The sequence below is a fragment of the Daktulosphaira vitifoliae genome, unplaced genomic scaffold (assembly GCF_025091365.1).
Source record: "Daktulosphaira vitifoliae isolate Bord-2020 unplaced genomic scaffold, ASM2509136v1 Scaffold_1, whole genome shotgun sequence".
NCBI classification, from domain to species: domain Eukaryota; kingdom Metazoa; phylum Arthropoda; class Insecta; order Hemiptera; family Phylloxeridae; genus Daktulosphaira; species Daktulosphaira vitifoliae.
This window is the reverse complement of record NW_026099572.1, coordinates 1,802,534-1,816,875: the sequence shown is the minus strand read 5'-3', so window position 1 is coordinate 1,816,875 and position 14,342 is coordinate 1,802,534. Positions and strand designations below refer to the sequence as shown.

The following is a 14,342-nucleotide window of genomic DNA, read 5'->3' as shown; positions in this document are numbered from 1 at the left end:
CATAATCGAAGATTATGTAATGGCATGAATGTGAATATTCAAAGCAATGCAAGCGCTTTTGACTTATTGTAATAATGGAAGCAACCTGAAAAATCAAAGGGCTATATAAATGAGGAATATTCTCATCAGAAATAAAATTATATGAAATAGTTTATCATGGAACAATATCTAATAAAAATTATATTTTAAAGATCATTATTTAAAAAGAATCATGAAAGATTTTTTATTATCTACCTCGATTGCATGTAAACAAACGAAGTATAGTCAACGTTATCAATATTCTAATACCACCGTCAGTTACAAAAGTCAGTGTATATGTTAAAGTATATGCTTTAACTAAAACGTTATTCAACCGTTAATTAGTTTTTTGAATAAAAATAATAAAAATCAATAATTACTCTTCTAATTTAATATTATTAAAAAAATTTACATCCTATTTAGTGGAACTAAAGGCAAACATTTATTTTAAAAGAAAAAGCGTAATTATTTATTAAATACAACAATTTAAACCATATATATTTCATTAGATTATTAGTAATTTTTAAAGTAATACAATAAAATTTATATAAAATAAAAATTGGAGTTTTCAAACTATAACAAGTAACTGAATTATTTTGATTTAAATATTTTCGAAATAAGTAATGATTACAGATTATTAACTTCTAATTAGTTTATTATTATTTCAATTATTAACATAATTTTCCATCTAAATTTATGGAACTTAGATAAGTGTATGAATAACTGTTTAAAAATTATTCTTGCTTGATAGAATATGGCTTCTATATTAGTTTAAAAGACTTTCTTTACATTCAAAATATTTTATTTTATAAAATAAAACTTAAATTCATTAAAATTAAAAATAATTTTCTAATTCAACTTTTCATTCCACATACTAGATTATGTTTGTTTAATTTTTTTTAAAGTAATTTTTACCATTAAAAATAAATAAGTATAATTTATAATTGACGTTTTCAAGTTTTTACAACAGCAGATTAATTATATATTATACAATTTGGTAAACATATTTATCCAAAATTATTATGTTGATTGTGTAAAATTTCATCCTTCATAATTTCAATTTGAAATACATGATTATAATACTTCTAATTTTTATTGAGTTATATTCTAGCATCTTTATTTATTCTGAACCGAACCTATTTTCTCTTAAAATGAATTGTCATGTAAATAATCTCAAATTATTATCATTAAATTTTGTTTTCTTAGGTAAAGTGATACCAAAATGGAAAATTCCAATGGTGAAAATATGAATGATTCTACTGATGTATTACAAAAAAATACTAATTCTATTGATAACAAAGAAAATGGAAATAGTAATGTAGTGGTACTTCAAGAAAAATATACTTCTCCAGTTAATGAAGAAACGCCGATAAAAGCTATTGAGAGTACTAATCCTGATGGAAATTGTTATTGGTAAGATGATTGTGGTAATAAATCAAAAGATTCTACCTTATATATAATGTCTATAATAAATAAAACTTTTTGTTTCTCAGACAGAATGTTAAAAATAAAATATATATATTCAAGCTTTTTTTTTTTACTCAAAATTCTAGAATGTAATTATTTTTTTAATATAATATTTATTTTTCTAGTAATAAAAATAGAAATTATAACCTTATAGAGTTACTTTGTGCAAATTGTAACCGCTGGTTTCATGAATCTTGTATTGGTTATCAAATGGGAAAATTAGTTCCCTTTATGGTCAACTATATATTCGTATGCAAAAATTGTTCACCAACAGGATTGGAAAGTTTTAGGAAAAATCCAGCTAGTTAGTTTTTTATTAATTTAATTTTAGTTGTCCTATGTTGGAATATTTTTTGTTATGTTTAAATGTTTAGTGTTTCCACAAATGTGTGTAACTGCAATTGGAAATCTTATGCAAGAAAGTAATAAAATTGGAAATCCTCAATTTTTTTTTTCAAGAGATAAAGACATTATTCCATTCATTGAATCACATTGGGAGAGTATGACAACAACAGCTAGACGAGTTACTCAATCCTGGCATTCAACTGTAACTTTTTTTATATATTATTATATTGAGTGTGTATTATTAAGCCATAAAATGTTTAAAAAGTTTAAAATTTAAAAACTGATTATTTATTAAGACAATTATATTGATATAACAATATATAGTAATAATATATTGTCTTTTTACTAATTTCTTTTTGGTTTTTGAAATGAAATCTACTTTCTTACACTTTTTTTTTACTTTGGATTATACAAACAAATTATATTGGCGGGTCCAAGAGGGTTCATAGTTTTTAGGTTAAAATATCATAATTTATTTGCTATTAATTTCGGGAGGATCAGATTCCATGAAGCTTAAAATAATGAAAATTAATTTCTAGTGTTTTTTACTTTAGTTTATGAAAATAAATAATATTAATATATTACTTTCATCTGATTGTTGTTTAACTGCTTAAAATAATAGTAAATTTAAAATATGCCCCTATGTTATATATATTAAATACATTCCTTCTATCTCTCTTTCACTTATTTATTCCTAATCAATAAATAAATTATTAGATTTGTAACTAAGTTCTTGCTGTTTGTTAATAGATGTCTCCAGCAATAAGTGCTTGTCACTTTTGACATATCTAAAACGTCATGAACCAAGCTAAGACTAATGGTAAACAAACTGATTTGACACATTAGTGATTTTATTGTGGTGTTATAGACTTTTAGTTGTATAAAAATGTCTGATTTTGTGTCAAATAATCATCGTTTGCAGGAAGTGTTACTTTTTTTATTTCATTCAAAGAAAACGGCAGATGAAGTGCATCAAGTTTAAAAAAGTTTATAGAAATGCTCTATGTGAAACAACATGCTATGATTGATTCTGTCGCTTTAAAAACAGTAATTTTGATGTTGACAACTGTCAAAGTTGTGAAGGAAGGCTAAAACATTTGAAGACACTGAATTGAAAGAATTGCTCAATGAGGATTCATGCCAAACACAGGAATACTTTGCTGGTAATACCTTCCAGGTGATTTCCAAGCAACTGCATGTGTTGGGAATGTTTCAAAAGCAATGGGATTCTTATGATTCGAATCCAAGGAATGTCAAGTGTAATTTTTTCGACTGTAAACAACTGCTCTAGCAGCAAATAAGGAAAGGGTTTCTTCATCGCATTATTACAGGTAATGAAAAGTAGATGCATTACAGCAACCCAAAGAAAGAAAGTCATGGAAACTGCCAAGTCATGCTTCCATTGTCAGTTTACCCGAGCAGAGATAAAGTGATTCTACTGCATGACAATGTTTAGTCTCATGTTTCCAACACCGTTAAAACCTACATGGAAATGCTTAAATGGGAAGCCTTACCTTACCTGCCATGTTATCCAGATATTATGCCGTTCAATTATTACATGTTCTATTTAATGTGCGTGGTCTAGCTGATCAGCAGTCCACTCATATGAAGACATTGAAAATTGGCTTCATTCATGGATAGTCTCAAAAAATGAACATTTTTATCGTAACAGTATTTAGAGCTCTGCCAGAAAGATGGGAAAAAGTTGAAGTTATTAATGGGCAATACTTTGAGTGATTTATATGTAACTATTTTTTAACAATAAAGTTACATTTTTATAAAAAAAAAAACAGCAAAAACTTAGTTGCACACTTAATATATTATATCTTTCTATATTGATTGAACAGAATCTATGAATAAGAATTATTTTTATTTCCATGAATAGAGAAAGAAATCATAAACATTTTAAGTTAATAATATGTTAATGTGTATTTTTAGATTACAAGATCATTAATTAAAGAGACAGATACTTTATTTGGAGTGCAAATTGATGAAAACGGTAGCCATATGTATAAGCTGTTGTGTGATATTTCTCAAATCAAACCAAACTATGAAGCTATGATTAAAGGAGGTCATTTAAAAGTTACTGAAACTGGAATACAACCTGGTAAATTTACTTAAGTTAAATTATTGAAATGTATTGTTTTTTTTTTCATTGTTATTATATTAATTTAAATACCACCAGTAAATTCAGGTACTTAAATTTTAATTTTTAATAAAAAATTACATTTCAGAAATGTATTTCATTTTTTACATAAAATGGCTTATGTAATTAATAAAATAGAATATAAGTTTCCTTTAATATATGTTAGTTCAATAAATAAAAAAACAAAAGATTATATTTTTATAAAAATCATTTATCAAAATGTTTTTTTATGAATGGTAGGTTTTTATACAAAATAGTTAGTTCAAATTTTAAAGTTATTTTTCTCGACTTCAAAGAAACAAAAACCTAGCACAGTGGGGTCACGGCATAGTGGAGACGTTGCAAAGTTGGGTCCAGTATAGATTTAATCTGACAGTGATTAAAATCACTATCATAAGAAACGCTTCGATGCAAATATGTAGATAGTGTTTAATTTTAAAAAATTGATGGATAATTGCAAAAGCAACATCAACTTCTATTAAAATAAAATACAAAACCCATAATTANGGATAATTACAAAAGCAACATCAACTTCTATTATTTCCTTAATTATACCCAGATTAGTAATTCTTTTAATTATATAATTTTTAAAATTAATTATTTTCAAATTATTATTGATTTTGATTTTTAATATGTTAAAAGTAATCATTTTGAACCTATTTTTTATTGTCCTTTTAAGTGAAAGTTTTAATAAAAAAAAAAAAATGAATTTACTACCGTAGTATTTAGCTCAACAATGCAAGTTTGAAATTGACAAAATTTTTAGAAAAATATGAAATTGTTAAGATTAATATGCAATCAGGAAATTTTATAATTACTAATTATAGTAAATTTATCAGAAAAGTTAGATTTTTTTACATTTTTATCGTAATAGATCACTTAAATAAAAATCATAGTAATCATTTCTAATTAACTTTTGGCTTTTAAAAAGATTCTACAATGGAAATATTGAGAATTTAATTAATTTTAATGATTATATATCTAAAAAAAATCAATAAAAAAAAAGTTATTCAATTTAGCCTATTATAAAAATAATAATTATAAAAAAATAGGGCAGTGTATTGCCCTTATAAGATATTTTAAAATAAAATACAAAACCCAGGATTTTAACACAAAAATAACATATTTTTGAATACGGTAGCCATTTGCGCATAGAAGATAGGTCGTCGGGACAAATTTTTTTTTTTAATTTTATAGTACATAAAATAAGCTTTAATTTGATATATGTTTAAAGGACGCAGTATTTCCGGAACATTTTCAAAAATTAAGTTGAAAAAGTTAGTTTTTGTAAAAAAGTTACTATTTTGAATCCCCCCTATGAGCAGAATAAGTGGTAGATTTTCAAAAAAATGATAACAAATGAAAATAAATTACATAAGGTTTCAATATAAAAAAATATTATTTTGATTTGTTAATATTTGAAAAAGTTATGGCAGTTTTAAGTACAAAAAACATCCTTATAGAAGGTGATTTAAATCGCAAATATTACATTTTTTTTTTTATTTCGACAGAAATTTACACATAGAAGATAAGGTATCAGGACAAATTTTTTTTTTCATTTTATTGTATATAACATAACCTTTGATTTGATATATGTTTAAAGGACGCAGTATTTCCGAAACACTTTCAAAAGTTAAATTAAAAAAGTTATATTTTTTATACAACAAGTTTTGAACGCCCCCTATATAAGGGGAAATTGTCCAATTTTAATAAAAAGTATGTCAAATGAAAGATGTACTTATAATGTATTTAGAAAAAAAAAATTTGTGCTGATAATTACATTTTTCGAAAAGTTATAGCATTTTTAAGTTAGAAATTTTAAATCGAAAATTTTAACATAATAATAGCGTTTTTTTAACTACGGCAGCCGTTTACATGCAGAAGATAAATTGTCAGGACAAATTTTTTTTTCCATTTTGTAGTACATAAAATAAGCTTTAATTTGATATATGTTTAAAGGACGCAGTATTTCCGGAACATTTTCAAAAATTAAGTTGAAAAAGATAGTTTTTGTAAAAAGTTGCTATTTTAAATCCTCCCCAATAAGCAGGTTAAGTGTTAGATTTTCAAAAAAATGATATCAAATGAAAGGGAAATATCTAAAGTTTTAGTATAAAAAAAAATTGTTTATTTTTGAAAAAGTTATGGAAGTTTTAAGAAAAAAAAGTGAAAAAAATGACAAAATTTACCGATTTTTAAATTTGTAATTTTTTTGGATATTTCCCCCATTTGCGGGGAACGAGGGAAAATTTTTCAATTTTTAAGGGTAATGTCTTCAACTAGATACGATTTGTGATCTTTTGACGTATCGTTAAAAGAAATCGGTCCAGTGAGAGCTGAGAAAAAGTAGTGACAGACACAAAAAAAAAAACAAAAAAAAAAATAAACACATCATGGTAAAATTAATACCTTCTCAGCTTCGCATCGAAGNAAAAAAAAAAAAAAAAACACATCATAGTAAAATTAATACCTTCTCAGCTTCGCATCGAAGCTAATAAATAAATTAATCAATTTTCTCTATAATAATTATTTATTGTTTTCATAAAATCACTACAAGGCTTTATTCTTCTACCCAATAAATTATATTTTTAAATAAAAAATCGAAGTAGATTTAATGAATTTACATTTTGATTCATTTTAATAAAAAAAATTAGAGTTTTTTTTCATTTTTTGATTTAGCTATAACAAGTGGTCTCAAAGGTCGTGGAGCTAAACGTAAAACAGTAAGTGATGGAATTAATGGTCCAGGAAGTGGAAAAAAAGGAAGAAGTGCTGGAGATCAGTCAAACATTAAATTACCTGCTCATGGATATCCATTAGAACATCCTTTTAATAAAGATGGTTATAAATATATTTTAGCAGAACCTGATCCCCATGCACCTTTTAGACAAGAATTTGATGAATCAAATGAATCTGCTGGAAAGTTAATACCAGGTTGGTTATATCGACCACTTTGCCCAAATCAAGTTCTGTTAGCATTACATGACCGAGCACCACAACTTCATGTTTCCGAAGATAGATTATCAGTAACTGGTGAAAAGGGTTATTGTATGATTCGAGCAACACACTGTAAATATTTCTTTACTTTTTCTGAATTAATTGATTAAAATAATAAAACTTCTTTAATTTTGAAATAAATATAAGTAATACTTATATGTACTATTTAATATTAACTATTGTAATATTTAAGTATATATGTATATTTAAATATTAATACATATAAAATTTTTAATTGAATTATAATAAAATTAAAGTATAAGACCTAAAATGTATTAATTTTTTACAGTACTACAGTTGAATCTTAATAATATTTAAACTAACTAGCTATTAAATTTATTTATGCTGTGGTAAATAATTTTTTCACTTTGAATTTTTGTTACATATGACATCACATTATACACACATTTAAGTTAGATTAAATAATGAAAATATATTATTTTTTAATTTAATAGATGTAAACAATGGAAATTGGTATTGGGAGATGACTGTCAATGAAATGCCTGAAAATTCAGCTTGTCGTATAGGATGGAGCCAAGAGTTTGCAAATATTCAAGCACCACTTGGGTATGATAAGTTTGGTTACTCATGGAGATCTAGGTAAGAATTTATTTATAAAATGCACCAGTCAGAACTAAAAACCTTTAATGATCATTTAGGAAAGGCACAGTGTTTCATGAAAGTAGAGGAAAACATTATAGTAATGGATATAGTGAGGGAGATACATTAGGTATGATGATATGTTTATCCAATGATAATTTACAACTACCACCAACTCATAAGAATTTGGTAATTTATTTTAGGTTTATTATTTTTAACTAAGAGAAAATCACCTATAGCAGCGATCCCCACCTCAATTTTATAAAGAGCCAAATAATATTTCTAGTAGTTATTGTAGTATTTTTAACATAATAAGTTTTTAAAAGTAAATGAAAAAAGTGGCTATAAGAAGTAACTACCCATTACTTTTATGTTAGTGTTCTAATCTCTAACCTTCATTGTTTCACGTCACTTATCGGACAAAAAAAAATGAAATTAAAACAGATTTAACTTCAATTATTTAATTAGATCACTTGCATTAGTTTAACTTACAAAATTTTTAAATTATTTTAGATCCTAATTAAATTTAAAAGTCATCTATATTATGAAGAACAATCTCAAGACAGTACAAGGGATGCATTGAAAAGCCTTAAACCTCTTGTTGGTAGCAAAATAATTTACTATAAAAATGGTGAATGTTTAAATGAAGCAGCTCTTGATTTATATGAAGGAAAATACTATCCAACTGTATCTTTGTACAAAAATTGTACAGTATCTGTTAACTTTGGGCCTGATTTTAAGTATCCACCACCACAAACTGAAAATTTCACGTATAAAGGAGTAAGTTAGTTTTATCCATGTTGATTTCATGATAAGCTAATGGATTAAAAAAAAATTTTTAGTTATGGGAGAGAGCTGGTGAAGCGATATGTGAGCAAACATTAGCCGACATTGCTTATCTTACTATCAATGAAGGAAAATTAAAATTGAGTGATATATAATACAAAATAATATTTCTATAAATATTAAAAAATAATTGCATAATTTGCCTAAGGTGTATTTTTTTATGTATAATTGTTAAATAATGTATTTGTTAAAAAAAATTGACTAAAATACTAAAATTTCTATTCATTTTTTAATAATCAAAAATTTTTTTTATTAATTCATATTAAAGTTTAAACAAAGATAAATTAAATCCTCAATTTTAGATTTTAACTATTTCCTCTTTACTTAAATTATGAAAAAAAAGTGCAATGAATGAAAAAAAATAATATACATACATTTAAAACTCATTTTAACATTTTAAAATGAAAAACATTTGAACTATAATTTATATAAAAACAAAATAAACAATTTTATTTAAGACCTCATTCTTGCGATGACTACCAATCATAAATAATAAGTATATCTCTGTATATAGTAAATATTGTTTAATTATTAATTTTTATAAAAGTAGTATAGAAATATACTAAAATAAATATTTTAAATCTATATGATTCTTAACCAATTTTTTTAATTTTATAAATACTAAAATTTTAGTTAAAAATGTTGTTGGTTGTACTCATGGGATCATAGTGGAAGGAATAACACTATTAGGTGTCCAAAAGTATAACTAATCAAAATTTTGACTAGTAAAAAACAAAATTTCTGCTATTGAGGTTTCTTAATTCAAATTCGACATTAATTTTTGCGCACTACCTTTAAACAGAATATTTTTGTCATCACCCAGTAATTGTACAAACATTTTTTTTTATTAATATTCACTTTTAATAGTACAATTTTCTACTTTTGTCTAGTGATAACTTATATTACATCAAATAAACAATCAATAATTTAGGTAGAGAAGTTTAAGTTTATAGGCATATTAGTATATCAAATTAAAGTATACATAAAAATGACTTTTAAGAGGTTCTAAAAGTATTTTATTAGGTGAAATTAAAAATTAATTACTCAGTTACATAAAGTCTAAATCTTGTGTATATTTCAACTGAAATTCTTATATTAAAGTAAAAACCTTCTAAAATTAAATTTGACTTGTCTATTTTAATAAATGCTTAACATTTTTTAGCTTTTATCCAGCATATTTTTTTAAAATTAAAGTACTGTAGAAATTATTTTTATAAATGTTATATAAATGTAATAAAAAGTTAAACTTATTTAAATTTTTTTGCCAATGTCTATTTTCTATGTTGAGAAAAAAAAGACTGAATATTTGAACTACATTTGCCCAATTTATCATCCTGTAAATTATTGTACAATTACCAAAATTAGGGAGGAAAATTACTCATAATATTTTTCTCAAAAATATTTATTTTGATTTTAAACATATTAAATCATATCCAATTTTAAAAAAAATTTTAAAAATAATTTTTAATTTTTAATTTGTATGTTTTCCAAGAGCATGAAAAAAGATTGGGGTCTACAACTCCTACCTTATCCTAACTAAAAAAATTTAATATAAAATTGTTTTTTTTTTTTACACACGTTTGCTAAAAAAGTTACGAAATGTACAACTACTTTATATTTTTTATGATTTCTCTGTAAAAATTAGAATTCTAAATTATTAAATATCAGTTTTATAATATATTTGATTACTATAATGGATATTTATTTACATATCATAGAACTACTAATCAGGATATAGTTAAGAAAATAGGACTTGCTTTTGTAATAATTAAACAATTCTTAAAATTAAACACTTAATAGTGATTTTAATTGAAGCGTTTGTTATGATAGTGGTTTTAATCACTGTTAGATATAATCTATACTTGTCCTAACTATACCATGTTCACACTAGTCTGTGACCCCTCTGTGCTACCATTTTTTAAATTTTAAATGTTCACAACTTGGTGAATCTTTATAAGCATAAATGAAATAATTAAAGCATTAATTTATCTATAGATAAATTAATTCTAATTTTGTTACATTTCATTGTAATGATATTTATTAAAATTATGGCCATTCACATCATTAAAATTAATCAATTTTATTATTTGCGCTATATTTATTATCATCTAGTACCTACTTATAAATATTAGTAATAATTTTCACTTCTAATGATCGTAAAATTTTTAACTTTTGGGCAGCTAGAACTAGTATTCCTTTCACTGTGTGTCGCGAGTAAAAATGTTAGTCTATAATGGATTAAAATGAATAATCTTTTAAGTCCTAAACAACTAACATTGCTAACATTTACTTTTTTGTTGCAAATAAAGTTATAGTAAGCTCTTTTCTTTATAGAGGAGAAAACAATTTCACACATTTTTTTTTAAGTATACATAAAATTGACCACCTAGACAAATTTCATTCATACTACAACAAATTCAAATATTTTATATGCATATATAGAACAGACCTTATTTTTAAAGAATAATATCGAATTAAATATATAAATTTTATTTTATTCTGAGTAAATATTTTTACAAATATCTAAAAAACTGAAAAAAAAAAATTAAATTTTTTATAAATTAAGAAAATGACTATAATATTATAATTTCCATAACTGAACTATGGAATTTCCGAGACCATCACCATTAAAAATAAGTTTCAAAAATCCAGCAAGAGTTAGAATTGCAGCTAAAGTAACTGCAACATGTCCAACTTTATTAGCTAATTGGCCAACTACTGGTACTCTCAAGTAATCTATAACTAAGGCTTCTAACCCCCTGAAATACAATCATTTTTTAATGATTATTTTACTTCATTTCGTTTAATAAAATTATATCAAATTTACCAATAAACATGTAAACTGAGACTGGTAGCTAATAATGTATCAATAATTGGAGATGAATATATAATTGCAGCTGGAAATAAGGGTAGTAATGCAATAGATACAATACGTTCACCTTTCCATAAACTAGCATAGTTTTTTTCACTTTTAGTAGGTGTAGCAGTACTGGTAAAACGAGTTAGTATTGGAGAACATACTAATGGTTTCTAAAAAAAAAAAAAATGATAGACACCAATTTAAATAATCTTAAAATATATTGTATAAAGGATGTTTTACTATTAATGATTTTTGGCTTATTTGATTCATTTTGTTAAGTTGTTTTATGGTATTAGGTAAAACACAGTATGAAAATTGCCTCTGAGAAAATAACAAACCTAAAATATTGACATAATTATTAAAATCTATTTACCGATACTGAATACTATTGATTTATAATTTACTTGTTTTGTTAGTATAACGTAATACTTTAAGAGCCAACATTTTAAAGAATATTGATTAATAACTTATTAAGTAGCAATAAAGTATTTAATATTATTACTTTAAAATCAAACTCAACATAAATATCTTTTACTTAATAATCACCGAAAATTTTAAGCTACATTTCACAATAATTTCAATCATATGATTTTTATTTTTGATAATAGAATTATTATGTTTTAGAAAAAATGGCAATTCGATGTACTAGTTGTTAGTTGAACGAGCATAAATTCTATTATATTAAAAGTATTTCTACCCGAAATAATTTTTTGTTTGACTGAATTTTTCTAAATAGATTTAATATAAATGATATAGTCTATAACTATTCAATTTGAATATAATAATTACTTTTAAATAAAAAAAATTGGTTTATGATTAGAGGTAAATGAAATAATAATCAAATAACTTTTTATTAGTCCTATTTACCGCCAAAAATTTTTTCTTCAATCTTATCAATTTCAATTTTCAAAGAATGCTAACAAAAAATATATAGTATTTTCTCATTTTTTTGGTCTTTTTTTTTAATTTTTAGTAATTTCTAAAAGTTTTTTTATTCGAATAAATATTTAATCATGATAAAATGTCGGTTAATTTATCTGATTCCGTCGTTTACTGTCGGTCCTACAATAGACAAATATCTACAGCTGTCACGCCTAAACGTGTTTCATTTTATGAAGATGTGAAGCCTATTGATGTACCTCTTGTTCAGGTCACAATGGCGAATCATGGCGAAAGAGGAAATCCAGAGGGTCAAGAAGATCCACATTCACGAGAATTACTCTCTAAGAAAAATCCAGTTTTAAAACTGAAAGAAAAAAGAAGATCGTTGTACATGAATAAGTCCATTGATGATAATGCTCAACAGGTTATTTCAAGCTTAATTAAATCAGAGGTAGAAAAGAAAGAATGGTACTATAGATGGAATAAACATATAAATTTAGAATCGAGTAAAATTACTGATATCATAAAGAGAGATTTATTTTTATTGGCCAATGAATCTATTTATAAAGTAATTAACATACTTTATGACTAAAAGCTAATATATTTTATGTTCAATTATTAATACACTAATATACAAATATTTTTCAATGTTGTGATAATTTTTTTTTCAGGTATATAAAATGTTGAGCATTTGTGGATCTCCTTTATTAATTATTATAACAAATATAAGATTTTGTGTGTTAACCAAAAACATTCATACCAAACGTTTAGAGTTTAGCTATAGCTCTCATTTTAAAAATTTAGATGTAATTATTATGGGACCTAATGAACAAACTGCTATATTTATCAGTGAAAAATCTAAAAAATTTACCCTTATAACTGCAATTGATACACAAACTGCTACTGAAATGATTGGTAGTATGGAATATTCTTTTAGAAAAAGTGGATTTTATGAACCAAATAAAGCTTTCGTTGTTATACATGTCTATCATAATGAAAAACTTTATGAAACAATTAAAAATTGTGTATCTTTGGCTAAGGTAACTATTACCAACTATTTTTATTAATTTGTAAGTAATATTTAAAAATAATTTTATTATTTAAAATATTGTATTCATTTTAGGAAGATATCTTTAAGTATTACACATGGTTATGGTGCATTAAAGAAACTGAATCTATAGTTTCCACACCACCATACATTGAAGAGTTTTTAATGGTGAAAAAAAATTCTCTATGGAATCCTATGTTCGTATGTTTGAGGTAAATGTTTTATTAAATTATAAAAAGTAAAATATAATGGGGATCCAATAAAGTGAAATTGAGGCAATTTTTTAGATTAGTGTTTGATATCTGACAGTGAAATCATTGTCATAAAATGCTTTGATGCATATTTGAAACATATTTTTAAAAAATGTGACATATCTACCAAAAATTAAATGGTTTTTGACTTATGAAGTTGAAAAATAATCCATTTAGTTTACAAAAAGTTTTTTTAATATAAATTGAAAACTAAAAATATCAACATTGATGTTTTATGACTATTTTTGTAACATTTCTCTTTATTACTGGGATTGATTGAATTTTTTTATAATTATGACACTGCTAGTTCCAACTAAATATGTTTAATATCTTTTGACATATCATTGAGCAAAATCAGTCTAGTAGAAGTGAGAGTAATGTCTTATAGGAAAAAAAAACGAGTCATAGTAAAACCAATAGTATTGTTTTCGCTACACATCAAAGTAAATAAATTTTTATTTAATCTTGTGTTATGTATACCCATATGAATCTAAAAAGAAGTTGGATTTAAAAATAAAGTAAAATACTATTGTAAAGTTAATATTATGTAATATGTTAAAATTTAGTATATTGTAATATCTCTTACTATATAAATTTTTATTTTAGAAATGATATTTTATATATCTTTAATGATTCTTCAAATGATTTACCAATTGAAACTATACCATTAAGATTTGGTCGATGCAAAAATATTAGACAAATTAATTGTGATCGTCCATACTCAATTGAAATTACATTGGTAAATTGTTCAATTATTTTTGCTACAGCAGATTGTCATCAAGAAGAAAAATGGTTGAATGCATTAAACTATATTTTTTTTGAAGTAAACTATAGTTTTTCTATTATATTACTTTATTTATATTTTAAATTATAATATATATA

The 14,342-nt window shown here is 24.1% G+C and overlaps 3 protein-coding genes across 7 annotated transcripts in view; 2 read left to right on the top strand and 1 right to left on the bottom strand.

Moving 5' to 3' along the window:
* Positions 1–336: 336 nt before the first annotated feature.
* Positions 337–11,179, top strand: LOC126893757 (set1/Ash2 histone methyltransferase complex subunit ASH2). Of its 4 annotated transcripts, none has more exons than XM_050664231.1 (10): positions 337–479; positions 1,225–1,431; positions 1,611–1,789; positions 1,860–2,032; positions 3,769–3,937; positions 6,656–7,045; positions 7,429–7,573; positions 7,633–7,762; positions 8,087–8,353; positions 8,416–11,179. In XM_050664231.1, the coding sequence occupies exons 2-10, from the start codon at positions 1,241–1,243 to the stop codon at positions 8,512–8,514; spliced, it is 1,743 nt and encodes a 580-aa protein (XP_050520188.1). In that variant the 5' UTR covers positions 337–479; positions 1,225–1,240; the 3' UTR covers positions 8,515–11,179. The 4 variants fall into 4 exon arrangements, with proteins under 4 accessions (XP_050520188.1, XP_050520187.1, XP_050520189.1 ...); XM_050664230.1 differs by having other exon boundaries at positions 338–600; XM_050664232.1 differs by lacking the exon at positions 337–479 and having other exon boundaries at positions 1,280–1,431; positions 1,640–1,789.
* LOC126893812 (succinate dehydrogenase [ubiquinone] cytochrome b small subunit, mitochondrial) overlaps positions 10,894–14,342 on the bottom strand; it is a 10,295-nt gene continuing 6,846 nt past the window's right edge. Inside the window, exons 1-4 of one of the 2 annotated variants that reach the window (XM_050664329.1) lie at positions 11,684–11,847; positions 11,520–11,617; positions 11,247–11,449; positions 10,894–11,178 (exon numbers count right to left, since the gene is read on the bottom strand). In XM_050664329.1, coding sequence (XP_050520286.1) covers positions 11,001–11,178; positions 11,247–11,449; positions 11,520–11,617; positions 11,684–11,723 — 519 coding nt within the window. In that variant the 5' untranslated portion in view covers positions 11,724–11,847 and the 3' untranslated portion in view covers positions 10,894–11,000. Of the gene's footprint in view, positions 11,179–11,246; positions 11,450–11,519; positions 11,618–11,683; positions 11,848–14,342 lie in introns of those variants that run through there. The other variant, XM_050664330.1, reaches the window with a different exon arrangement.
* LOC126893764 (uncharacterized) overlaps positions 12,156–14,342 on the top strand; it is a 3,224-nt gene continuing 1,037 nt past the window's right edge. The window contains exons 1-4 of the mRNA XM_050664245.1: positions 12,156–12,729; positions 12,833–13,201; positions 13,285–13,421; positions 14,067–14,283. Of these exons, the coding sequence (XP_050520202.1) occupies positions 12,301–12,729; positions 12,833–13,201; positions 13,285–13,421; positions 14,067–14,283 (1,152 nt within the window). The 5' untranslated portion in view covers positions 12,156–12,300. The remainder of the gene's footprint in view (positions 12,730–12,832; positions 13,202–13,284; positions 13,422–14,066; positions 14,284–14,342) is intronic.